This window comes from Podarcis raffonei, chromosome 18 (genome assembly GCF_027172205.1).
Source record: "Podarcis raffonei isolate rPodRaf1 chromosome 18, rPodRaf1.pri, whole genome shotgun sequence".
Taxonomy (NCBI): Eukaryota; Metazoa; Chordata; class Lepidosauria; order Squamata; family Lacertidae; genus Podarcis; species Podarcis raffonei.
This window is the reverse complement of record NC_070619.1, coordinates 5,204,406-5,231,680: the sequence shown is the minus strand read 5'-3', so window position 1 is coordinate 5,231,680 and position 27,275 is coordinate 5,204,406. Positions and strand designations below refer to the sequence as shown.

General features: G+C 44.1%; 1 protein-coding gene across 4 annotated transcripts in view; it reads left to right on the top strand.

The window, feature by feature from the left end:
* Positions 1-27,275, top strand: part of UHRF1 (ubiquitin like with PHD and ring finger domains 1) — a 169,263-nt gene that overhangs the window by 127,649 nt on the left and 14,339 nt on the right. Inside the window, exons 1-7 of one of the 4 annotated variants that reach the window (XM_053372916.1) lie at positions 3,309-3,601; positions 14,455-14,618; positions 22,553-22,816; positions 24,489-24,664; positions 26,028-26,243; positions 26,451-26,560; positions 26,801-26,987. In XM_053372916.1, coding sequence (XP_053228891.1) covers positions 14,466-14,618; positions 22,553-22,816; positions 24,489-24,664; positions 26,028-26,243; positions 26,451-26,560; positions 26,801-26,987 — 1,106 coding nt within the window. In that variant the 5' untranslated portion in view covers positions 3,309-3,601; positions 14,455-14,465. Of the gene's footprint in view, positions 1-3,308; positions 3,602-12,147; positions 12,271-14,454; positions 14,619-22,552; positions 22,817-24,488; positions 24,665-26,027; positions 26,244-26,450; positions 26,561-26,800; positions 26,988-27,275 lie in introns of those variants that run through there. The other 3 variants (XM_053372917.1, XM_053372915.1, XM_053372918.1) reach the window with 3 other exon arrangements.

Genomic DNA, 27,275 nt, shown 5'->3' with positions numbered 1-27,275 from the left:
AGGGCACAAGGAGAAGGGGACGACGGAGGACGAGATGGTGGGACAGTGTTCTCGAAGCTACCAGCATGAGTTTGACCAAACTGCGGGAGGCAGTGGAAGACAGGAGGGCCTGGCGTGCTCTGGTCCAGGGGGTCACGAAGAGGCGGACACGACTAAACAACAAAAAATGTTCCTCCATTGTTGTGTGGAGTTTCTCAAAGCTACTCAGTGGCCTGGTGGCTGCTGTCATAAGAAATACTGAGAAAAACTAGACTATAAAAAGTTGAAATAACAATCAGGTGCGTTATCATTCTTTAATAGTTTTCTCACCAACTTTTCAGAGTGCATGTCCTCCCAAGGCAAGTTACAAAAAACCAATAAATTAAATTCTTATACTGAATATAGGAGGAAAAGTGTTTCATAAAGTTAGCTGTTAGCATAAGATCACCGGGGAGGAGGGGGGAGGGAGGTTTTGTTAAGATACAGCAACCACAAAATCACCCAAATGCAGACGGTATTTATTATTTAATGGTGTTTGTGACTTAAAGTGGTTTTTAACAATTGCAACTAAAAATAACTCCCTGCCTACCGTGGTCTTGTGGGCGATGAGCAGTAAAGTCAGTGGGGCTTACTTCAGAGTAGGCATGGGTAGGTCAGGACTCTTAAGTAAAGGTAAAGGGACCCCTGACCATTAGGTCCAGTTGTGGCCGACTCTGGGGTTGCGGCGCTCATCTCACTTTATTGGCCGAGGGAGCCGGCGTACAGCTTCCGGGTCATGTGGCCAGCATGACTAAGCCGCTTCTGGCGAACCAGAGCAGTGCACGGAAACACTGTTTATCTTCCCGCTGGAGTGGTACCTATTTATCTACTTGCACTTTGAGGTGCTTTCGAACTACTAGGTTGGCAGGAGCAGGGACCAAGCAACGGGAGCTCACTCCGTCGCGGGGATTCGAACCACCGACCTTCTGATCGGCAAGTCCTAGGCTCTGTGGTTTAACCCACAGTGCCACCCGCGTCCTACATGGTTGCTTTTGATCACTCCTTTAGGTCAAGTTTCCTCACTTTTCTTTTTGTCATTAAAAGCTCACACACACACACACACACACACACACACACACACACACAGAGCCCTACCAGAGATGAACTGGCAGGGAAACCATCAAAAAATACAAAATAGTGTGTGTCATTTTAACAGGTGAATTTTTTCAAATTTCTTCAAAGAGGGGTCTTAAAAAATATGATTTTGGGTGTGAAGAATTCAAATCTGCTGCTGTTTTTGTGACTGGACAATGTTTAGTTTGGTAAGTCTACATTTGATGAAGAAGCACATAAACTCTTTCCGGGAAACCAAAGAACTTTAATTTTACCCTGTGAAAATGTCAGTCAATGCTAAATAATAAAATATAACTGCAATTACTTGGCAATCATTTTTAATTATTTCTGTGCAATTTTACCCACCTTTTACTTACCAGGCAAAACTAAATTACTGTATATTAATTTAACGAAAGTTCCCAAGTCATGTTACAACTTTTTCCCACCCCTCATTTTTTTGAATTTAAAAGCTGAAAAATTCAATGCACCCTAATACAACCACAATGGGAAAATATTTCTAAATATCTTGTTTTGTCTAGCATGCCAGCAAAGTTTTAAAATGTTCTGCTTTATGTCAAACCTGTAGACTTCAGAGTGCCTTGCTACACCCTAATTAAGCGTGCTGACTTGCTCAAAATGGCTAAATCCCATCATTTAATTTGCATAGAGGCCTTTTGGTCTTCCAGTATTATCCTTCCAATGTTATCTTGACTACCATAATCATATCAAAGAGTGAATTTGCTGAAAGAGTCAAACATATCCCAGTTGTATTCATTCAGGATCTTGAAGAGAGGCAAAGGCATTTAAATTTAAGTCTTAAATTTACTCAGCAATGCTGATTGTTGTTATCAGCACAATTGCTGCTTTTATGAGGAGTCTCTGTGCTGATTTTGTAAAAGTTTAAGCCCTAATTTAATTGTCGTGGACTGTGCATTTTGCATTCATTGTCAATTAGCATTCTTATCTCCCCCTTAATTCCTGGCAGTTTGTTAACTTTTCATGCATCTGGTGAAACTTTTGGTGCATCTTGGCTTGCATCAGAGCACCTTTACTTTTTATAACAAAGCCCAGAGTAAAATTAAGTGTTAAAAGCATGTGCACATCACTACAGGGTTAATATAATCATCTCAGCATTAACCAACATTTGTCAGATATTTAATTATTACTGATAAATAACAAGTCTCTTAAAGGCACTGTGAGGCGCTTTGGTTTTCTTTGTTGCCACACTGGAAATACTGGAACAATTTGTTGGACAAAAAAGAGAAAAAAGATGATGGATCTCTAAAGGGAAAGGGAACCCTGACAGGTCCAGTCGCAGATGACTCTGGGGTTGCGGCACTCATCTCACTTTAATGGCCAAGGGAGCCGGCGTACAGCTTCCGGGTCATGTGACCAGCATAACTAAGCCACTTCTGGCGAACCAGAGCAGCGCACGGAAACGTCGTTTACCTTCCCTCCAGGGTGGTACCTATTTATCTACTTGCACTTTGATGCACTTTGATGTGCTTCGAACTGCTAGGTTGGCAGGAGCAGGGACCGAGCAACGGGAGCTCACCCCGTCGCGGGGATTCGAACCGCCGACCTTCTGATCGGCAAGCCCTAGGCTCTGTGGTTTAACCCACAGCGCCACCCACGTCCCATACATAAATTCCTGCACCAATAATGTGCTTGCGCACCACACATTTTAAACATAGTTCTTCCCCAAAGAATCCCAGGGACCGAACTACAATTCTCAGCACCCTTAATAATACGATTCCCAATAGTATTTGGGAGAAGACTTCTGCTTTCAATGGGTGGTGTTTGCACAGTCCCAGAAAACGCAAATTTGATCTATTCATTGTTGCAAACTAAATGCAAACTAAATCAACTTGGGCACATCCCTACTCAAAACTAACTGCCATTGAACTGAACACCGCTTACGCCCAGGTAAATGCGTAGAGGGTTTGCAACCTCAAGAGGCGAAAGCAAAACAGTTTCCAGAGCTTGGATGATCGAGTCCAGCTGAAAGGTTTTAAGCAATCTCTGGATCAGTCGGTGCCTGAGCTATTACTCGTCGCGCATGCGCACTCAACGCTCCGAGCGGCAGGCTGGAATGGCAAGTGAGCCGGGATGAAGCCACGCCCACTTCCTCCCAGTTCCCGCCACCGCCGACCAATCAGGAGGCTCCGAACGGCCCGCAGCAACTTTCCCCGCCAAACTCTAAAGACTGGAGGCGTAAAAAGGGAGCAATTTGCGCGGGCTGCGCCAGTTGCGGGTGACCTTTCGCTTCCAGCTTTTTTTTATAGACACTCACATATATATACATATAAAATATATATAATATAATATGCACAATATTGCCACGTGAGATCTATACCTGGATCAAACGGAAGCATTTGGGACTGAGTAATAGTTTTATTTTTTTTAATTAATTTTTCCATCGGAGGAAGGGAAAAAGGCGCGCTTTCCCCGTCTTCGGATTTGCAAAGAAGCAGAGCCGAGAGAAAGAGAGAGAAGTCTTTTTTTAAAAAAAAAAAGACAAGCAAACAAGGTGAGTGTCCCTTTTAAGAAATCCGCAAAGCAATTGTGGAGCGGGTGGTGGATCTCAAGGCGATCTGCCCCCAGGTAAGTGCTGCCTAGCATTGCAGGAGAGGTTTGCGGGGTGGGTCGGCTGCCAGCGGGTTGGGGGTGCTGCAATTCCTTTCCCCCCCCCGTCACCCTCAAAGTCAGGATGTGCATCCAAATAGCGGGAAAATAAGTTGCAATTTTCTGTTAAACTTAATATACTGCTAATATACTGTTCGTTGTTTAAGCAGAGTCTACATTCTGCCCTTCCAAGTCTACTCAGTTAAGCCAGATGGACCAGATCGTTGTAAGGGCAAGGGCTGCAGCGGTGGGTGGATGACCACACATTGTTTAAAAACGGCTACACACATTCTTGAAACATACCCTGGAGTAGGAGCATTCATTGCAATGAATGGGAAGGGGGAAAAAACATTTATAGACCTGTGCACGGACTTCCACGTCATCCCTGTGGCGTGGTGCAGAGCAAAAGCCTCTGCATGCAGGCATGGCCGAACTTGGCCCTCCAGCTGTTTGGGGACTACAACTCCCATCATCCCTAGCTAACAGGACCGGTGGTCAGGGATGATGGGAATTGTAGTCCTCAAACAGCTGGAGGGCCAAGTTTGGCAATGCCTTCAAGTGGGAAAGGAGGTCCCATTTAGGTTTACTGGGGTTTGCTCCCAAGTAGCATAGCTTCTGTAGTATTATTAATGTGGGGTAATGGCCAATGTCAAGGGACACGGGTGGCGCTGTGGGTTAAACCGCAGAGCCTGGGGCTTGCCAATCAGAAGGTCGGCGGTTCAAATCCCCACAATGGGGTGAGCTCCCGTTGCTCGGTCCCTGCTCCTGCCAACCTAGCAGTTCGAAAGCACAAAGTGCAAGTAGATAAATAGGTACCACTCCAGCGGGAAGGTAAATGGCGGTTCCGTGTGCTGCTCTGGTTCGCCAGAAGCGGCTTAGTCCTGCTGGCCACATGACCCGGAAGCTGTACGCCGGCTCCCTCGGCCAGTAAAGCGAGATGAGCGCCGCAACCCCGGAATCGGCCACGACTGGACCTGATGGTCAGGGGTCCCTTTACCTTTACCTTTAATGGCCAATGTTAGCCAGACTGAGAGTAGACCCATTGATTTCAATGGATCCATGGGTAGCGGGGCAGCTGCCCCCCTTAAATCAAGTAAATAAATAAAAAGAACTCACTAACCAATTGTGTGGCAGATAACTCGGTTTTGCCCTCCCGGACATAAAGCCTGCCCCCGCTGCCAAATAAATCCTGGCCACGCCCATGAACAGATCCACTCTTGAGTGGCTAAAGTTGGATGTTCCCCCACCCCCCCGGTCCTTGGAAGAAAGCTTGCTAGAAATCCCACTGAAATCGACAGGGTCAAGGTTTGCTTTGCTCCACCTCAGATTTAGCACAGGCTTCCTCAACCTCAGCCCTCCAGATGTTTTTGGCCTACAACTCCCATGATCCCTAGCTAGCAGGACCAGTGGTCAGGGATTATGGGAATTGCAGTTTCAAAACATCTGGAGGGCTGAGGGAGCCTGTTTTAGCAGAAACAAACAGTGTGATTGTTGCCAGCCTGTTGCACAACAGTCAGTCTTGTTCCCCCTTGAAATTTTTAAGTTTTTGAGAAGTACGTTTCATTGAGTTCAATGGGACTTATTCCTAAGAAAACGGGTGCATACACCTATTGGTTAGTAAGGGCCATTGAATTCAACTGGATTTCCTTCTGCTTAGGCATGCAAAGGATCGCATATTGAGAAGTCGATGAACTTGCCTAACTTACGTCCATTTGCTTCAATGGGTTGAACGGCTGGATGCGGCTTGTCTTTTTTTAATATATTATATCTTTGGCCAAATGGGGAGAGCAGTTGCACTCAGAATCAATTCCATATGAAGAATATCTCCAGGAAATGAAAATAAATACGGTGTGGCTGAGAAAATCAGCTATAATGAATTTAAAAAGGAGGAAACAAGGGTTAAAATAAGCTTTGCGTACATAAGGTTCCAGGTTCAGGTCCCAAGAGCTAGATAGGCCCAATGGTCTGTCTTTTCCTGTGGTCCCTTTCGATGTGGCTTCCCCATTTAACTCGCTGGGGGCTTTCCCTTGCAAAGGCATGTGTAGGATTGTGCTGCTGTTGAGAGAGAAGCTTTTCGAGGACTGCATCAGACAAAGGTTTCGGGGTGTGTGTGGTGTTGGGCCACAAATGTGCCGTCAAGCTCCAGTTGCACAAATGCCTGCCAAGGCAGTTCTGTCTCCTGTCATCCTCCTGGTTTCTGTGTTAGGGAAACCCTTTGGGCCGGCATAGGCAAACTCGGCCCTCCAGATGTTTTGGGGCTGCAACTCCCATTGATGGACCTGTTCCATATCTCCTATTGGGTCCCCAGAGCACAGATTCACACGAAGTGGCAACCAACCTTGCAGGTTTCACGAGGATTTATTTGAAATGCATATGCAGAACAAAGGTACGCTCGCAATCTGCACACCCCAGTCAGGGTGCGCGCACTTTTTATAGACTATACAAAAAAACAGAGAGTGAGACTTTACATTCTTATGCAATCAGGCTCTAACATTCTATGTTTCTCCTTTTTAAGGTTAACACTTCTTAATTTACTCATTCTTTGTCTGCCTGCTACGGCCTTCCCTGTCTCATAAAAGTTGCTTTGTTTGTCTGCCTGCTTATGGCGTTGCTCGTCTTGTAACAGTGGCTTTGATAACAGCATGCTGGAATTTCTATTTCTGAGGCCCTTCACCATCATCCCTGACCACTGGTCCTGTTAGCTAGGGGTGATGGGAGTTGAATTCCCAAAACATCTGGAGGTGAGTTTGCCTATGCCTGCCTTTGAGTTAGGGCCAAGAACCCAGGGAGTTGAATGCCAGCCCTCTATTCCCCTGTTTCTGGCTCTTGGAATGTTCCCCAAGTCATAATCCTTTTCCAGGCAGTTCCATGTCCTTTTGTCTGGCTAAGATGTGCTCTTGAGCTCCGATCGTGCCTTTTTTCTTGCCATGATGGGGAGACTTAGGGGTGTGTTTGTGCAAACCATTTGCCTTTTTGTGCTCTCTGCTGTACAAAACAAGGCTCACATCTGTGGCGCTCTGCCCTCTTTAGCCCCTGTCCGCCACTTGCATGCAGTCGGCTTTCCCAGAGGGAATGTGCCCCTCGTGTTGATACAAGGCTCCCTACATCATGGTTTGAACTAAGGCAGGCATAAGCAATCTCTGGCCCTCCAGATGTTTGAGACTACAATTCCCATCATCCCCGACCACTGGTCCTGTTAGCTTGGGATGATGGGAATTGTAGTCCCAAACATCTGGAGGGCTGGAGTTTGCCTATGTCAGAACTCTGACTAGAACCCATTGGAGTGAACATATATATATATATATATATGTATGTATGTATGTATGTATGATTTTTTAGCAACCACCAAAACACAAACAGTGAAACCCCCCAGGTGTCTGATACATTGGGTATACAATATTCAGTAATATACATATTCAATAATATTCCATAATAACATATTCAAATCAACCATATGTACCCCTCTATATACCTTAACACTCCTCCTTCCTCAAGGTTTATTTAACTTTTAACATTTTAATTGCCCCAAATTGTTCAAACCTGCCCAAATCATTCAATATCTTCTCAAACCAATCCTCCTCTTTCTCACTGACCTTAAACCCTTTCATTTTATGTATCTTCACAGTTAAGTATTCTAAAATTATAATAATATTCAGTTTTTCCCTCCATTGGTTCACCCCTAGCTCTTACCCATTGGAGTTAACTTAGCTTTATTTTCTTTTGGTGGGTCTGTTCTGAGTAGGGCATAATTGAATGCAACCCATTGAATACCCCCAGGCTGAGGGTGGCTTTTGAAAGGAAGATGAGTACCGGTATTCAAAGAATTTTAGAGCTGGCAGGGACACTAAGGATCATCTAGTCCAACCCCATGCAATGGATGGGGGGGGGAAACAGCAGGAAAGGGCTGTTTGCACTCATGGGTCGCTCGTGGGTTTCTCAGGACACAGCTGCAGTTGGTGAACATTTTAGAATCGTTTTGCTGCAGGCGCGAGGAGCCTGTAGTTCTCCAGGCACTGCTAAGCTGCAAACTCCCATCCTCAACCCCAACTTCTGGGGACTGCAGTCCCCACACCGGCCCACTTGGCAGGGCTGTTGTGAAGATAAAATGGGAGCTCCTTGGAGGGAATGGCAAGAGACCAAACCTTTTCCAGCCCAGGTTGCCGTTGAAATGGTGTGAGCAATGCCACCTGGGTTGTTGTTTTTTGCAGGAAAGTGAGACAAGGATTTCTAAAGCCTATTTTTTTTGTTTTGGTCATGGAGCAATTGGGCCTGTCCCTATTTATAGACAACTGCACTTTGGTGGGGCTTGCAGACAAACTGATGCTTTGCGGTTTTCCTACTGCAGGCTGTAACAGGAGGAAGTGCAATTAACCAGCTTCTAGAACATGAAGGCGGCAAGCTTGCAAATCTGCTTCAGCCTTCACAGCCATGCTGGCTGGGGGCTCATGGGAGTTGTAGTCCAACCAGGAGGTTGGCAGAGGCTGATCTGGTTGTTACAGAAGTGGAGAGGGTGTTCTCCTCCACTGCTCCACCTTTTGACCTTTGCAGCAATATCTTGGGGGGTATTTTGTTACGGTTAAAGATAAAGGTAAAGGGACCCCTGACAGTTAAGTCCAGTCGCGAACGACTCTTGGGTTGCAGCGCTCATCTCACTTTACTGGCCAAGGCATTCAACATTTGTCCACAGACAGTTTTTCCAGGTGGCCAGCATGACAAAGCCGCTTCGGGCAAAATCAGAGCACTGCACGGACACACAGTTTACCTTCCCACCGGAGTGGTACCTATTTATCTACTTGCACTTTGACGTGCTTTCGAACTGCTATGTTGGCAGGAGCAGGGACCGAGCAACGGGAGCTCACCCCATCGCGGGAATTCGAACCTCCAACCTTCCTATCGGCAAACCCAAGAGGCTCAGTGGTTTGGACCACAGCGCCACCCCCATCCCTTTGTTTAGGTTATGTAAACCCAAATTAATGAGGACATTATTGGTTTATCTCTCCATTGGATCTTTTAATCCAGTGCTTTTCAATCTTGGGTCGCCAGATGATGTTGGACTACAACTCCCATCTTCCTCAACTATTGGCCAATCTGGCTGTGGATGATGGGAGTTGTAGTGCCAACAGCGTGGCATAGTGGTTAGACAGTGTGAGAAACTCAGATATATACGCTAATTCCCAAATAGCACCTTAGACGCGGGTGGCGCTGTGGGTAAAAGCCACAGCGCCTAGGGCTTGCCGATCGAAAGGTCGGCGGTTCGAATCCCCGCGGCGGGGTGCGCTCCCGCTGCTCAGTCCCAGCGCCTGCCAACCTAGCAGTTCGAAAGTACCCCCGGGTGCATGTAGATAAATAGGGACCGCTCTGGCGGGAAGGTAAACGGCGTTTCCGTGTGCTGCGCTGGCTCGCCAGATGCAGCTTCGTCACGCTGGCCACGTGACCCGGAAGTGTCTGCGGACAGCGCTGGCCCCCGGCCTCTTGAGTGAGATGGGCGCACAACCCTAGAGTCTGTCAAGACTGGCCCGTACGGGCAGGGGTACCTTTACCTTTACCTTTATGATTGCTGCAACGGAATGTCTAGGTGCTAATCCCCTGGTAGGGTGGTTGTTGTTATTATTATTATTCATTTAATTTCTATAACACTTAATATTTTAAAGAAAAAAACTTCAAAGTGATTGACAACACACTAAAACCACTGTTAGAAACTCTCATATACGTATAAGCTAGGCGCCAAGTGGCTCCTTAAACCAGGGTTACAGTCGTCAAAACGGAATGTCTAGTTGTCATTTGGGGATCAGACGGCACACAATACGACTTTTTGGTTCCTAAAATTCATTGTGATTGTGCAGATGACATATAATGGATAGAATTCTACAGGATGTGTGAAAACAGTCAGGATGGAAGGATTCCCAAGGCATGCACCTCCAGATGGTGGCGTCAGGCTCCATCTTAGTACCTGGGCATCCATACCTCAAACCCAGAAACCTGTCTTTCCTTCCTTCGTATTTCACCTTTATCTCAAAGAAGCTCAAAGGTGGTTTACTTTGTTCTCCCCCTCCAGCCTTTCCTGGAGACTCTGAGGATCAAACCTGAGACGTTCTGCATGCATTGAAGGTGCTCTCCTACTAAGCTAGGGTTTGTGGGTCTTATGCCATTCCCTGAGTGGTTTAACAATTTCTGGCTTACTGCATTAAAGGAGCAAAAAGCTGAATAAGAACTAAGATCTATTCTATTCATTTTCCTTTGTCCCAACTACAAGTGTTAATGTAATCAACAATCCTGAGATGGTTGCATTTGTCAGTTGAAACCTTCTGGGCTTAATTCAATTTGCATCTTCTGTAGTTGTAATATTACTGTATTCGGGGAGAATTGTTAATAAAAAAAATCTTTAAAAAGAAGGAAACCTGCTGGACTTAATGAAACTGCATGCTCATTTTAAACTTAGGGGACGCGGGTGGCGCTTTGGGTAAAACCTCAGCGCCTAGGACTTGCCGATCGCATGGTCGGCAGTTCGAATCCCCGCGGCGGGGTGCGCTCCCGCTGCTCGGTCCCAGCGCCTGCCAACCTAGCAGTTCGAAAGCACCCCCGGGTGCAAGTAGATAAATAGGGACCGCTTTCTAGCGGGAAGGTAAACGGCGTTCCGTGTGCTGCGCTGGCTCGCCAGATGCAGCTTGTCACGCTGGCCACGTGACCCGGAAGTGTCTGCGGACAGCGCTGGCCCCCGGCCTCTTGAGTGAGATGGGCGCACAACCCTAGAGTCTGGCAAGACTGGCCCGAACGGGCAGGGGTACCTTTACCTTTACCTATCAGTCTTACTTCCAAATAAGCTATCAGAGTTGCAGCCTTAACTGCCTTTTGTTTTTAGGCGTGTCCAGAAGATGCATCATTTTAATGAATTAATTGATAATGATAAATAAGTACCCAGTTTTTAATATTGGCAGAACTTGGGTGACTTGTATCCAGGTAAATTCTCCTTGCAATAGACCCACTGGAATTAACAGAACTAAATCAGCCTAGGTAGTTTATTTTCCGTTATTCTTGTGGGTACATCTTTAATGTATTAAAGCGAAGTTAAATAGCATAAAGGCAAAGGAAATGTCATTTATTTCTGAAAATGGGGTTTATGCAATTGAGTTTAGAGTGGCAACTGAAATTATTTCAATTTCCGTGGTGCTACTACAGAGAGCCCCTCCATAATCTCAATAGCTTTTTAAAATTAAGGTAACGTTGTTAAAACAAAAAATTTTTTTCCTTCCAGTAGCACCTTAAAGACCAACTAAGTTAGTTCTTGGTATGAGCTTTCGTGTGCATGCACACTTCTTCAGATACACTGAAACAGAAGTTGCCAGATCCTTCTATATAGTGAGAAGGTGGGGAGGGGTATTACTCAGAAGGGTGGTGGGAATGGGTGATTGGCAGATAGCTGTGATGAGCCTGTTGACGACTCTTAACGACTGCAATAGGTCTTACAGGAAAAAGCAAGGGGTGAGAAGGTGAAAAATGGCTTTGTCATGTATAATGAGATAAGAATCCAATGTCTTTGTTCAGACCAGGTCTCTCCATGGTTTTAAGTTTGGTAATGAGTTGCAATTCAGCAGCTTCTCTTTCCAGTCTATTTCTGAAATTCCTTTGTAGTAAAACAGCTACTTTGAGATCTTGTATAGAATGTCCTGGGAGATTGAAGTGTTCTCCTACTGGTTTCTCTGTCTTGTGATTCTTGATGTCCGATTTATGTCCGTTTATTCTTTGGCGTAAGGTTTGGCCTGTTTGTCCAATATAGAGAGCTGAAGGACACTGTTGGCATTTGATGGCATACACAATGTTAGGCGATGAGCAATTAAATAGTCCCGAGATGCCAACTTTATAAACCCAGATGCCAACTTTGCTGCCACATACACCAGGACAACACCATTACTGGCCCCAACAACATCACACAAACCTAACCCTCCCCACCTTCTCACTATATAGAGGGATCTGGCAACTTCTGTTTCAGTGTATCTGAAGAAGTGTGCATGCACACGAAAGCTCATACCAAGAACTAACTTAGTTGGTCTTTAAGGTGCTACTGGAAGGAAATAAATTTTTTTGTTTTGACTATGTTGATGATGATGAATATTTGTTTTTCCGCCTGCCCCTTTAAATGAACTCAGAAGCAAAAAGCACCCTCCCCCTCTGCCTGCTCTTTTACATAATATCGCGAGAGAGCCTCTCAAACTCCCGTCCAACCCTCGCGCCGGGGGCGGTTTTTTTCAATTTTTGTGGCGCGCGCCTTCCAAGTCCGCGAGGGAGAAGGGAAGCGAGACGCACTTCTTCGCGCAGGGGGAAACGTGGCGCAGCCGAACTTGCTTTTGGTGCGGGTGGGCGGGGACGGGGGGCGGTGCCTCAAGCGGCGGCCAATGCGGTCCGCCGCTACCCGGGGACTCAGCCAATGGGTGGTGGAGGTGGAGAGATTAAAAAAAAAAAGGCGGAGCAGGAGGCGGGGCGGTTGGGGGAGAAAAAAATGCGGGAGCGAAAGAAGCCCAAGTTTGGCTGAGAGGTCGCGCTGAGTAAGACCGGCTCTGAGGGGATTTTGTCGCTGGGGTGCGTACTTGTGGGGCTGGGGCTCTTTTTAATGAAGGGGGGCTCATTAATTGTGAGGGGGGTCGCTTTTTGGAGTGGGGGTGCACTTTTTGTGGGGGGGCGCACAAAATAGTGAGACAAAGGGGGTAGCAGCAGGCGAGTGGGTTGTTTTGGTGGTGGGGGGGCTGGGGGGGTTTAAGGGGGACTGGTTGGGGACTGGTGGCAAGGGGGTGTTGTGTATTCCTGGCAAACGGCAGTGGGGGGCAAATGTGGGGTAAGCAGGGGGGTTGGGGGGGGCTCAAAGTGGATGGCCTACTTCTGAGGGGGCTCACGGGGCAGAATCTATTTTTTTTTAATTTTTATAAATATTTATTGAAACGGGGCAGAATCTATAGGAGGGGTGTGGGGAAAGCGGTACTTTCGCACTGGGGCGCCTGTGCTTCACTAGGGGTGGAAAAGGGGTAGGAGAATGAATAATTATTAATAATACTTTTATTATGTATCTTATTTTGTTACATTTGTCAAAACAAAAAAAATTTTTTTCCCTTCCAGTAGCACCTTAAAGACCAACTAAGTTAGTTCTTGGTACGAGCTTTCGTGTGCATGCACACTTCTTCAGATACATGCATATTGTATATGTATATTCTTCAGTGTATCTGAAGAAGTGTGCATGCACACAAAAGCTCATACCAAGAACTAACGTAGTTGGTCTTTAAGGTGCTACTGGAAGGAAAAAAATTTTTTTGTTTTGACTATGGCAGACCAACACGGCTACCTATCTGTAACTGTTACATTTTTGTGTGTGTGTGTGTGTGTGTGTGTGCGCGCGTGCGTGTATACACAAACACACACACGCACGCACACACAGTGGTACCTCGGGTTAAGTACTTAATTCGTTCCAGAGGTCTGTTCTTAACCTGAAACTGTTCTTAACCTGAAGCACCACTTTAGCTCATGGGGCTTCCTGCTGCTGCTGCTGCTGCCGCGCCGCCGGAGCCCAATTTCTGTTCTCATCCTGAAGCAAAGTTCTTAACCTGAAGCACTATTTCTGGGTTAGCGGAGTCTGTAACCTGAAGCGTATGTAACCTGAAGCATATGTAACCTGAAGCGTATGTAACCCAAGGTACCATTGTGTGTGTGTGTGTGTGTGTGTGTGTATATATATATATATATATATATATATATATATATATATACACAGTGGTACCTCGGGTTACATATGCTTCAGGTAAAAAACCCGTACTTTAGCAGGCAGCGGGATTGGGGTGGTGGCGGCTTGGAAGGAATCGTATTTTCTCCCGGGGGGGGGCAGTGGTAGTAATTGGGTTTGCATATGAGGGGATGTGCCTAGTATATATGTACATGTGTGCAGGGGGGGCGCATGGGGAGAGACTGGAAGGGTTGCTGGTGTCTGGGAAAGCAAAGGGGGATGTTTCTGAGGAGCTTGGGGGGGCACAATATCAAGGGGGCAGGAAGGTGTAAAACACGTGCCAGGCAAATTTCACACTGGGATGTTGGGCCAGATGGGTTCTTTTGGCCTGACCCAGTAGGTAGGTTCTTCATGGTTCAATGTGGTATAATGCAGCTCCTGGTTGTGGGCTTGAGAACGTGAGAGGAAACCTGCTGGATCAGGCCCAATGGCGGCCCTGCCAGTCCGGCATACAGTTCTCACAGTGGCCAACGGGGGTACCCCAATGGCAGGACCTGAACACAGCAGTACTCATGTGGGTACCTTGTTGGCCTTTGTAAGAACTAGAGGGCATTTGGCCAGTTTCATCTTTAGTTCTTATCGGTATGATATTTAGAGGGGGGCCAGTGTGGGTCTTCTTCTTTAATTACAGTGAAAGTAGGAAAAGTTATGAGAGAACAATTTGCCTCCTCAATTTCTGGTAGTAGAATTGTCCTGTGTAACTTTTTCCATTTTAAAAATATTTTCTTTTTCTCCCTCCCACTTTATAACCTTGTATTAGTACAACATTTAGAGAGTTATCACAGTTTTTAAAACAGTTGATGGGCAAACAAATTGGTTTGGGCATGTATATATTATGAAATAATAACCGTATGCATGCAGTGTAGAGGGAAGAAAAATGCTGTTAATAATTTGTGGAGTGACTGAAGGGAGGGGGTAGCATTTCTTATTCCCGCTTTGCCCCATTTTCCCTCCTTGTGTTTGTAATCTTGTCCTTTGCTTGTCCCTTGACAAAGGTACAGCCACAATGTGGATTCAAGTGCGCAGCATGGATGGGAAAGAGACGCACCGAGTGGACTCTCTTTCCAAGCTCACCAAGGTGGAAGAGCTCCGGCAGAGGATACATGAAGTGTTCAGGGTGGCACCTGATAGGCAAAGGCTCTTCTACAGGGGCAAACAGGTACCCGTCTCCCATTCTTCTTCCCTCTCTCATCTGCCATCTTGTGCATCCTCACTGCCATCCAGGCCCCACCTACTCTATACATTTAAAGCAGTATCATCCCACTTTAAACACCTGTGTTTCCCCCAAGGAATCTTGGAAAGAATGCTAAGAGTTTTTAGGCCACCCCTTTTCCCAATTCTCAGTCATTTAACAATGAACTCTGAGCACTGCAGCTCTGTGAGGGGAATAGGGAGTCTCTGAGCAGCTCTCAGTGCCTGTAACAAACTACATTTCCCAAGGGTTCTTCGGAAAATACCATGACTCTTTAAAGTGGGACGATGCTACTTTAAATGTATAGTGCTGATTGGGCCCAAATCTTTATGTGTGGTGCAGAAGAAGGAAATGCATTTTTCAAGTCTCAGTTGAAAGAAACAAAGATTGGCTTTAAAAAGGAAGCAAAGGGTTTGCTCCACCACTTTTGATACAAGGGCTTTCAAGCTTGAGTTTTCCACTAATAAAGTATTGTTGCAATGAATGCTAGGGTTCTGATGAAGCACATTGCTTTGTGAAGCAAGCGTCCCTACTGGTGGGGCTATGTAAGAAGCTGGCAGATATGCATCTTAACATGGCATGCATGCATTGAGTGCTGCTGGAGCTGTTGTGCCTGCAGGGTAGAACTAATACAGGTTTTCATCCTGCTGTTGGTAGCAGCTGCTTGGTCATTGATGTTAATGTGCAACCAAGGATTGAAATCCGTAGCAAGATTGTTAACTTTACAAATGTGCTTAGACTGAGAATTAGTCCAGGCTAGTAGCCTCTTTGGAGAGAGTTGCATGATTTTTTTTTTTTTTTGCATATATTGCAAACTTTATTTTTTTAAAAAAATAAATCTCTCTCCTTGGTACAATATGGGTGGATCAAGCACACAAAAAACAACTATAAATCCAGGTTTGCAGTCAGTTGTGTGTCTTCAGTACTTCACTTTACATTCCTTTTTGCGCTCTTCATGAAGCAGTCCATCAGCATCTCAAATTCCTTGGCACAAGCATCCTTCTTCAGGTCCCCGTGGCCTGTCGTCTTGGAGGCAACGCACTTGCCGTACACGCAGGCCTGCTCCCCAAAACCCGCCAGCAACTCGGGGAAGCGCTGCAGCCTCTCCCGGACGCGACCCCAGACGACTCGGCTAGACATGGCGCCGGCCAGCAACCCTCGAGAGTTGCATGAATTGATTGAGAACTTTTGAGCTAAGTTTATTGCTAACTTTGTTAAAAAGGAAAACAACAACAACCCTGACTTGCACTGCCATCTAGCGACTTTGTTTAAACAATACTTTGTACTGACACATGCTCTTTCAGTGATCTCTCTGTCTTAGTCCTGAGGTATCTCAATGTACTTGTTCCCTCTATTGTTCTGCTGAAATCAGTCTTTTGACGTTAGGCTGGCATTTTAGAAAGATTGTTGTTGCTTCAGTCCTTGTAAATGAGATTCAGAGTGATATATAAAGTAATTATCTTTTGTTAGGTAAATATATTTGCATTTAGCTGCTCTTCCATTCTGCTTGATGGTGTGTTCTGTGAACTTGAAAAGCTTGTGTTCCCCTCCAAATGTTAAAAAGATCTTCTCTTTTGGATTTTGATTGTTAGCTCAGCAATTTTATTAGGAGCTTTGGGTTCATTAGCAGTTTTAGGGCAGAGGGTCACCAGTATGTTGATGATACCCTGCTCTGCTCTTTATAATATTGTGCTAGTTCTGAACCGATGCCTGAAAGGCAGTGCTAGGTCAGATGAGGGTTAATACCTGAGTTTAAATCTTGGCAAAACAGAAGCACTGTGGATGCATGGTTCCCATGTCTGGGAGATGCACTAGTTACCTGTCCTGGGTGGGGTTGCACACACTCAGGAGTAATACTGTACGCATTTTGTGGGTACTTGGGATGTAGATGTGTCACTTGAGGCTTAGGATACCTTAGTGGCTAGGAGTACCTTTTACCAGCTTCACATCTGTCTGGGATAGGTTGGTTACAGTGGCTCAAGCACTGTAATGTGGATAGACTACAGTACAGTGGTGCCCCGCAAGACGAATGCCTCGCAAGACGGAAAACCCGCTAGACGAAAGGGTTTTCCATTTTGGAGGTGCTTCGCAAAACGAATTTCCTATGGGCTTGCTTCGCAAGACGAAAATGTCTTGCGAGTTCCTGCAGGGTTTTTTTCCTTCCCCCCCCCTTTTCCCCAAGCCGCTAAGCCGCTTAACAGCTGATCCGCTAAGCCGCTTATCAGCTGATCCGCTAAGCCCGCTAATAGCGCTAAGCCGCTAAGCCGCTAATTGGCTTGCTTCGCAAGACGAAAAAACCGCAAGACGAAGAGACTCGCGGAACGGATTCTTTTCGTCTTGCGAGGCACCACTGTATTGTAATGTGGTCTATGTGGGGCTTATTCGTAAGGTTGGTGTACTGTAGAAACTTCAGCTGGTGCAGAATTCTGCAGCCCAGTTATGTTGGCTAATGACTGGCTTTGTGTGCCAGTACAGTGGCAACTTATATTCAAGGTTTTACTTCATAAAAAACTAAATAACCCGGGGCCAGTGTACTTTAAAAGATCACCTTATTCCTTATCCTGTTGTATCTTTCTGAACTTGGTGATCTGTCATTGAGACATTTCTAGCAGTGTCAAACTGTCCTCTGCATGACATTGTGCACTTAGTGTGATGGCACACTGCAGTTACGAAACTCTTTACCTAATGAAATCAAGCTGGCACTATCTATAATGAGGTTTGGACACCAAGTGAAGACTTGATTATTTCAGCAAGCCACCATAGGAGAACATTTACTCTTTCTTGTTACATGAAATTGTGCACCATATCAGTATTTTTTTGTGTGACTTTGCAGTATTGAATTGAAAAAATAATTAAGGGATGCGTTCAGAATGAGAAGGAAAATAGGGTCCTTGTCCAGGTGAGCGAGTGCTTTCTTAATGTTACTGTCTTTTGAAATTAGCCAGGCGTGTTCTGCAACTGGTGCGAGTCCATTGTGACCATGTGGAGATCTCTGGATGCCAGGTTGGCGACTGGGGAAAGCAAAATGTTACTTAGAGAAAGATCTGAAATATTTTTTTTGAAGCTTGTATTAGTTTTATTCTGGATTGTTTTATTTGACGTCTTAATTTGTTGTTAAGTGCTTTGAGTTTCGTTCTTTAAACTAAAGCGGTATAGAAATAGAATAAATAATAAAAATAAAAATCCCATTGGAGGGGAACCAGCGTCAGCACATTCTATTGTTGTGACCATAGCCTAGGTTTAAAGTGCCATTTGGTGATTAGATTATATCTCTGAGTGTGTATGTGTTTGCAAGACCTTGAAGAACTGTCAAGGTCTGAGCTTGAGATTGTTCAAAACTGTTGAAAATGTGGGCTGTTGGAGTTTTGTCTGCTTGATTTGGTATTTTACATACCCTCTTTAGCATTTGAAGGGGGGAATAATTTCCCTTAAACCTAGGGATGTTCCCATAAACCTAGGGATTTGTTCCAGGGATCCCTGGCTCCTCAGTGCACAGGCTATGGATAAACTTCCCCAAAAGACAACTAGACACCAGTGTTGCTTTTCTGAAATGCACAGCATAGGGGAGTATTTCATTCAAGGATGCATTCTTGGTTCATGTAGATAGTGATGGGGGAATGTACTATACACCCCATAAGAGGGATGGGAAATATCTGGAGGGCTGCAGCTCAAATAATCCCCGACCACTGGCTGTGCTGGCTAGGACTGATGGGAGCTGGAAGTCCCACAACATCTGCAGGGCCACATGTTCACTATCCCTGCCCTAGAATACACCCCAGGCTAGGAACACAGGAAGCTGACTCCGTATTGCAACAAGAGAGGAATCCAGGGGTATATAGACTGGGGTTCCTTGGCAAGCACTTCAGTATAGAGAGGGTTTGCTGAAGGTGGTGAAGCTGAAAATTATTTCCTTTAGGCTTCCAGAAAGGCTAGTTAGGTGGATTGCTGTGTGTTAAAACTTGAGCTATATCTTTGTTTGAAGGAAGTGGTCTGTCCTTATTTGATGCTAATTAGGAGCTAGCCATGAACTTTACAAAATATTTTGTAAGCACTGTGCATATCTTAAACAATACGACAGCCCTGCATGCAGGCTCACATAAATCCAGTATAAAAAGGGATGGGGACAGAAGAGAAAACGGAATGAGACTATGGTGTGGTTCAGATGTGACATATTCTTTTGTCAGTTCTCCCTTATGTGCACGAATGCAAGAGTTCTAGAGTTTGTTAAACTTTAAATTCATGTTTACTTGCTGTGGTTTAATCTGGAAGTCAAGCCTGCCCCATCTATCAGCCAAAGGAGGAGGAGTTCCCTGCATGAAAGGGCACTGTGTTCCAGCTGCCAGTTACATGAGATTTCATAGCTGAAGGGAGGCACAGTGGCCTCTTGGCGCCAGCCCGGTGACTTGGAGCCCCTCGGTGGTTGTACACTGTGTCTCCCAGGAAGAACATAATGGCAATAGAGAGATCAAATTGGCCCCGCCATTGGCCAGTGAAGCAGTAGGTGCTCCAAGGATTGTTTTCCTCTTCCCTATTCCTTTTGTGCCACATTGATTACATTGTAAGCCTGTGGGCGGGGACATTGCTATAGTTGCAGAGGGGAGTGTGTGTGTGTGTGCTTGGGAAACTTAATTAAATATAGATTGCTTATATTTCTATGCCACTTTTAATTCAAATGAATCTCAAAGTGGCTTGCAAACAATAAACAACAATAACATAACAAAACACAATAGAACATCACAAATGCAGCATAAATAATATAAAATAATTAACAAACATCAATAAAACAATTACAATCTGTAAAACGCCATTAACAAAATTGCAACAAAAATAAGCTAAAAATCACAATTACAGCAAAAGTCACTATACAATTAATAAATCAATAAGACATTTTTAATCTATAAAACAATATTAGCCACATTAATAAAATCGCAACTAAAAAAAACACGCTAGGAATTCATAGCTAAAACTTTTACTTTATCTCCTAGAATGTTGCTGGAGATAGTTAAGTTTCCTTGCAACTAAAACTTTGGTTGCAGGCTGCTGTTAAGAGACCCAGGAGCAGTAAGAGAAACATGGCAATGTCCTATCCCACCTTTTTTAAGTCCATGGCTCCTCTGATACTCTTTCTGTGGCACCCCTGTGGGGCTCAGGAGCCCAGATATGTCACCCCTTGCCTGCAGAGCTGGTAGCCTCATATTTTTTCAAACACCCTTCCTTGTGGAGTGTTCCCTCAGCCTCCCCTTCCCCTCGGCTTGGGAGTCCTCTGAGTATGCTTTTCAAGTTGAAAAGCCTTTTCCTAAGGATGCCATGCCACTATTCCAGTCATTCCTCTTCACTTTAGTTTACTGTAGTACTGTTTATTGTGCTATGCGTATTCATTAAACGATGACATTTTGATTGAATAAGAAAGAGAAAAGAATGCTTTATTCTTGCTTTTACTTCGGCTTTCTTTAGAGATCCTGCTGTTACGTATGCCACATGCTGAGGAACTTGCACTGCAAGTACAAATGTGTCCTCATCAAAGAACATTAGTTGAATTTCTTTTGGTTGAGAGTATCTCTCTAGGAATTATTGTCTGATAAATGCATGTGGACATCTTTGTCCTAAGATACGTACTGTAAGGTGCAGAATCAATGGAAAACTTTGCAGGCTAATTCCTGTTCCCAGCTTCTAGTGTTCCCAAATGAGTAATGCAGACTTAAATTGTTGATGAAACCTGTAGATTGATTTGTTGGTTGGTTGGGGGGGGGGCACACACTAGGTGTTCTGAATTGACAAAGAAATGGAAGAATGTAAAGACCTGCAGTGTTCATAATAACTTTCAGAGAAGTTGCAGCATTAGTCTGTTCGGCAACTTTCTTAGGCCAGTTGCATATGACAAAGCGTCTCTAACCCACAAGAGCTTATGCTATACAGTGGTACTTCGGGTTACAGATGCTTCAGGTTACAGACTCTGCTAACCCAGAAATATTACCTCGGGTTAAGAACTTTGCTTCAGGATGAGAACAGAAATTGTGCAGCAGCGGGAGGCTCCATTAGCTAAAGTGGTGCTTCAGGTTAAGAACAGTTTCAGGTTAATAACAGACCTCAAGAATGAATTAAGTTCTTAACCCGAGGTACCACTGTAATACATAAGACTAGGGCTGGGTAAGAAAGATTATAAGGAAGCCAGAGGATGGTTAGATATGAGGATCTTCAATAATAGTCAAACAGTAAATAAGATAGGGAAATAATTATTAGACATATGGGAAATTAATGAGAAGGGGCAAAATACTCAAGCAATAATATGGGATACTGTACAATGAAAGCTGTGATGAGGGGAATTGATCAGACCATCGCAAGAGGTGTTGAAATTTGAGGAGGTTGGATAGTTATAATGAAATGAAATGGTCTTGGGGGTGGGGGGCACAGTTTTATTTCTATTTATTTATCATTATTACTTTGTTTAAAATAATAAAATAAACAACAACAACAACAAAAGACTAGGGCTGGGCAATACTTGGTTTTCAACATCACGATATATTACCAGCTAAACCAGAGCTTTCAAAACTTTTCATGTTGGTGACACACTTTCTAGACATGCATCATTTCACGACACAGTAATTGAATTTTACTAGCAAACTGGAGGTTAAGCTAACCCCTTTCCAGCCCAGGAGGAGCATGGGAAGCGTTAGTGCGACATACTGACATACTGACATGGAGCCAGTGTGGTGTAGTGGTTAAGAGCGGTAGACTCCTAATCTGGGGAACCGGGTTCGCGTCTCCCCTCCTCCACATGCAGCTGCTGGGTGACCTTGGGCCAGTCACACTTCTCTGAAGTCTCTCAGCCCCACTCACCTCACAGAGTGTTTGTTGTGGGGGAGGAAGGGAAAGGAGAATGTTAGCCGCTTTGAGACTCCTTAAAGGGAGTGAAAGGCGGGATATCAAATCCAAAACTCTTCATACCTATACAGTGGTACCCCGCTAGACGAATGCCCCGCTAAACGAAAAACACGCAAGACGAAAGGGCTTTCCGACATTTTTTCTGCTTCGCAAGACGTTTTTTTCTATGGGGCTTACTCGCAAAACAAATTTTTTCCCGTGGTCTCCCTTTTTTTGGCCTTTTCTGAAAGGCGCTAAGCTCCTTATCTCTAAATTGCCACTTATCCGCTAATCCGCTAAGCGCTAAAAGCCGCTAAGCCGCTTATCAGCTGTTTTACCGCTTATCAGCTGATCGGCTGATAGCGGAGCTCCGCAAGACGAAAATCCCTGCAAGACGAAGGCTCCCGCAAAACGGATTATTTTCGTCTTGCGGGGCACCACTGTACACTGTAACACCTATACACTGCAGCCAACATACTTAACATGTCATGACACACAGTTTGGAAAGCTTTGAGCTAAACATTGCAATATTTCAATATATACGGTATCATGATAACTGAAATAAGGATGGAGCTATGTTTTGCTTTCTTATAGTGTTGAAAAGAAATTAAGCAACTTGTGATATTTCTGAAGATAGTGATAACAGGACGATATGGTGTGAGTTGTATGGGTAGCTTGCTGAGTAGTATAATGGATTCCTTGGGAGTTGAAAAGAGGACAGTTGTATAGAAAAGCATTTTATGTGTAGGATGAACCTATTCTTCAACTACTTGATGGTCTCGAAGCTTTTTCTTGTACTAGGGAATGGAGACTAGCATCTTGTGCTTGGTACAGCCAACACTGCACAACAATTTGCTTTAACTTTGTTTAGTCTATTCACAGAAATGTTGGCATGAAAACAAAATGGGCATCGAACCTAGGAATTAAAACTGAATGGAGCAAAACATTTTGACCCACTTCAAATGGTTTTTGGGTTGGTTGTGTGTTAAGTTGTTGGATGTTGATATGTGACTGGTGGTCTTCCTACTCTTATTTTACAGATGGAAGATGGTCATTCCCTTTTCGATTACAGCGTTGGCCTGAATGATATAGTCCAACTACTGGTGAGGCAAAGCCCTGCCCTCCTGCCTTTGGCTAACAAAGAGAAGGATTCTGAACTTTCAGACACGGACTCTGGGTGTGGTTCAGGCCAAAGTGAATCTGATAAAAACTCCAATAATGGGGAGGGGGCTGTGGAAATGGAGGGACCACCAAGCACAGCAAGCCAAACTGATCTGGTGGACCCAGGCTTTGGATTCTACAAGGTAAGGTGGCATTAGGCTTAATTTTAATATCAAATGAGCAAAACAAAAATGTCTATAAATTCTTAAAAAAACACAACTCCAAACATGTTAGAATTACTTTCATTTTGCAGTTTATACAAATTCATTGGTCAATTTCATTGGTCAGTTAATCAAATGAGAAAATGTATTTTGACATTTTCCTAAATAAATAGCTGTATCTAAAAACAAGCAAAATATCAACAAATTGGACACACGTTGAAACTGAGCTGTTATCAACTGCAATGGGATAAAACCTATACAACATTTCTGGATAGAGAAAGGGAAGGCATAGCTATAGTACAAATGCATGAAGTTGAATACCAGTCCAACTGTGAACACTTGCATTTGGAGTATTTCCTTTTTGAAAAATGAAATATAATCCTTTTATTGCAGTTGCTCAGCTTTTTGTTAATTTGATAAAGGGGGAAGGAAAGGTCATGATATGGTACTCCTTATCTTTCTTTAAAAAATGCATTTGCAGAAGAATATTTCTGCCCATATTAAAAGACTGGTCTGAAAACCTAACAGCATCTGCACTGCTGCACAAGGTTAATATCATAGATTAATGATGAAGCAGAATAGGGTACAAGTCTAGCCTGAAAGTATCTGGTGCATTTTACAATCCACAGTTGTTCCTTTGTGTTCTTTGTTTCCTTTTCTCCCCCAATTTTTAAAATTAATTTTCCAAAAAAAATTTAAACAAACAAACATAAATCTCAACTGTATTTAAACCAATCTTAGTGACATTGTTAAGTGACTTCCTTGAATCCCCCTAGTTGAATTTCAGTGTATATCATTATAACAGTTTTCCAAAACCAATTTTCTCATAAAATTAACTTAATCACTTAACATCTTTCTTTTTATTTTAACTTTAAACATTTTAATCTCTAACATTACATATTTAAATCCTAAGCCTATCTGGTATTTGCAAGCTTTTCCAATTAAATTATCTTAACATATTTAACTAAGTAGTCTTTGAATTTCATCCATTCCTCCTGGTACTCCTCCTTCTGGTCGTGGACTCTTCCAGTCAGCTCAGCTAGTTCTGAAGAATCCATCATCATGTGTTCTTTGTCTCCTGGGCTACTGAGGCAGGGGTCAGGCAATAGCACAGAACAGGAGAAGGAAACAGAAGCAGTGAGGCCCTTTCTGTGTGCCAGGGATGGAGAACCTCAGGCCTTGGAGCCGATTGTGGCTCTTCAGACCTCTCTATATGGCCCTCGGGACTTTCTCCAGTGCTGCTCCATGCCATTCTAGAACGGGGTATCCCAAACTCAGGTCTCCAGCTGTTGTTGGACTACAACTCCCATCTTCCCTAGATAGCAGAACCAGTGGCCAGGGGTGATGGGAATCATAGTCTAAAAACAGCCAGAGACCTGAATTTGGGAAAGCCTGTTCTAAAATATTTCTGCCTGGTTGGAATGTGTCTTTAACTATAAAGGTGCCCATCTGTTGATCTTCCCACTTCTTTCCTTCTGGTATTTGCCCACAGAAGATTGGCCACCTATGATGTAACACTCCAAATACCCATTTCCCTTTGACTTTATTGCTTTTCAGAAATGAATGCTGTTTACCTTTTGAAATGGCTGTAATTTTCAAGATTGAGTTTATTTAAAAACAACTAAATAGCTGGACTCTGGGCTTTTGTTTTTAGATCAATGAGCTAGTGGATGCTCGTGATACAAGCATGGGGGCCTGGTTTGAAGCTCAGGTTGTCAACGTGACCCAGAAAGAAAAAGCTGCCAACAAGGCAAGTGAGAGTGATGAGGAATCTGATCTGCAAGAAGCCATTGCTGAAGAGGACATTGTATATCATGTGAAATATGAAGAGTGAGTGTTTTGGTTTTTTTCTAGTCCCTTTAGAACAACAGGCTTTTTTTTTTTTTTTTTGGCAAACACCTGATGGTGGAGTTCTATTATTCATAGAATAATAGAATCATAGAGTTGAAGTGTTGAAGGGTCCCTGAGGGTCATCTAGTCCAACCCCTTCAATGCAGGAATCTCAACTAAAGCATTGGGGATGTCTTTTGGATATAGATGTAACCAGGCATTCACACTTTGTTTGGGGGGCTTTCCTTGGCTGCCATGTGAGGCTATCTTTTTCTTTGGCAGAACATGGGCCACTTTACTGCTGTTTGTAAGTGGCTGCTTTTAGAAATGGTTTGCTCTTAGTTTTCCCTGCACTCTTTCTATAAGGTCTTAAAAAATGAGGCAGCCTCTGTGTTGCAGTAGATCACCAAAAGATGGCAAGCAGCAGTTCACAAGAAACTGGAGGTCCCAGTATACTACTCATGAACATGGCAGCACCCGCTAGGTGCAGAAATGCAACTTGGGTCTGAGTGCTGCATATGTTTATACTACAGTGTACACAGGAATTATCACCTTCTAGTTCAGGGGTGAAGGAGAGAATAGAGCAGGCAAGCCAGATCCTGATCTCCCCCACCCACTGTGAGCCACTTTGACAGATAGGTGTAATTTGACAGGTATCAGTTACATGACATCATGGTCATGTCATGTGACTCAATTTCAAAGGAACAAATTGGTAAGGCACTCTTAAGTGTGCTCTTGAATCCTCCTTTGCAGCCTGCCTTGAATATAAACTCTGGCTTCACAAGGAACACTTCTTTTTTTAGTTCAAGCTGTGACTTGAAAAAAAGTCTTTTAGCTGCACTCTGAGGTTTCAACCTGCAGTGTAAACTTTCCTGCACCTGACATCGTATATGACATCAGCCCAGGTAAAGAGGAGTGTGGCTTACCCAAAACTGCCTGGCAGGTCAACCTCCAAGGCTTGACAGGCCTAAAGGGTTCCTCACCGTTACTGGAATTCGACAGATCTTCATGTATTGCGTATCTTGTCTTAAAAAGCATTTCTCTTATTCCAACTCAGATAATTTTTAATAGAATTTCCCCACACATCTAGTGTTCCCCCTTATTTTCATTTTTTTCTGTTGGAGAAATAGGCAAAAAGTCTTCAGGAGAAACCTTTTTTGTGTTTGTTATCTTGTCCAGGCCTCCACATTTCCAGTGCAAGCAGGGACTTCTTTGAGTTTTTATTCTCTGTACAGTGCTTGGAAAAATTTGAACAGTTTAAGTGATTGATGATAATTTTAAGACTTATGTTGCTATGGTAGGGTGGGTTGCATTTACCATGTGGGATTGTTTTCTTACCGCCTCCCCCTGTCCCCCAATGAAGCTATCCAGAGAATGGTGTCATTCAGCTGAGCTCCAGAGACGTGCGTGCTCGTGCCAGGACGACTCTGAAGTGGGAGGAGCTAGAAATAGGAGACGTCGTCATGCTGAATTACAATCCTGATGATCCAAAGGAGCGGGGATTTTGGTATGATGCAGAGATCCTGCAAAAACGAGAAACCAGAACATACAAGGAGTTATATGCCAAGATAGTTCTTGGGTAAGTGATAGATCATGAGCAGGGAATCCCATCTGCCAAGCCTCCATGGAAAATTTTATTCTGCGACACCCCAAATCCTTATTTTGTGCTGTCTGATGACCTAAGCCCAGGGATGGGAGAGGCATTTCTCTTAACATGCCATATGTGTGTACCAAAATCTTTTCTTCTTCTTGACGTGCAGCCAATTCTTATATGCTTCCCTTCTAGGGATGCTGGAGATACCTTGAATGATTGCCGAATTACTCTTGTGGATGAAATCTACAAGATTGAAGAACCTGGCTGTGCTGTTCCACTTACTGCTGAGAGCCCACTAAAAAGTAAGTCGTATCACTTCTCCCTCCTAAGCACTTAGAGGATAGCTGTCACTGGGGGAAAATGCCATACTGGGTCAGGATAAAGCATTCTCTGAAATCTTCCAGCAAACCAGCTGTCGTCTGTCCCCAGTGGGTGGCATAAAGCTCCCATTTAGTTATCCTAGCAAATAATCACCCTCTGTGAGGTTTCTTGTGGCTTGCTCTCCTTGGCCTGATGAGTGTGTTGTGTTTCCTTTTTCACAGGGCAGAGTGGACCTGTGTGTAAGCACTGCAAAGACAACCCTAGCAAAACCTGCCGGATGTGCGCCTGCCATGTGTGTGGAGGGAAACAGGATCCAGAGAAACAGCTAATGTGTGATGAGTGTGACATGGCCTTCCACATTTACTGTCTTAACCCACCTCTTAACAGGATACCTGATGATGAGGACTGGTAAGTAGCAATGAACACTTTTTGAAAATTATAATGTTGATTGAAGTTTTAACAATACATAATAAAACAAAACAGGTGAACAAACATAAAATTAACTGAACAAATATAGTAAGCCAGTAAAATAGTGATAAGAAAAACATTGGCAGCTTTTTAAATTGATTCGTAAGCAGACAGAAAATAATTTAAAGTATTTTAGAAGCAGTGGATGCTTATGGTGAGTCTTAAGGTCACGTGACCCATGGCCCTTCTGGTTTGAAAGGAATCTTGGGGGCGGGATCAATACCCTGG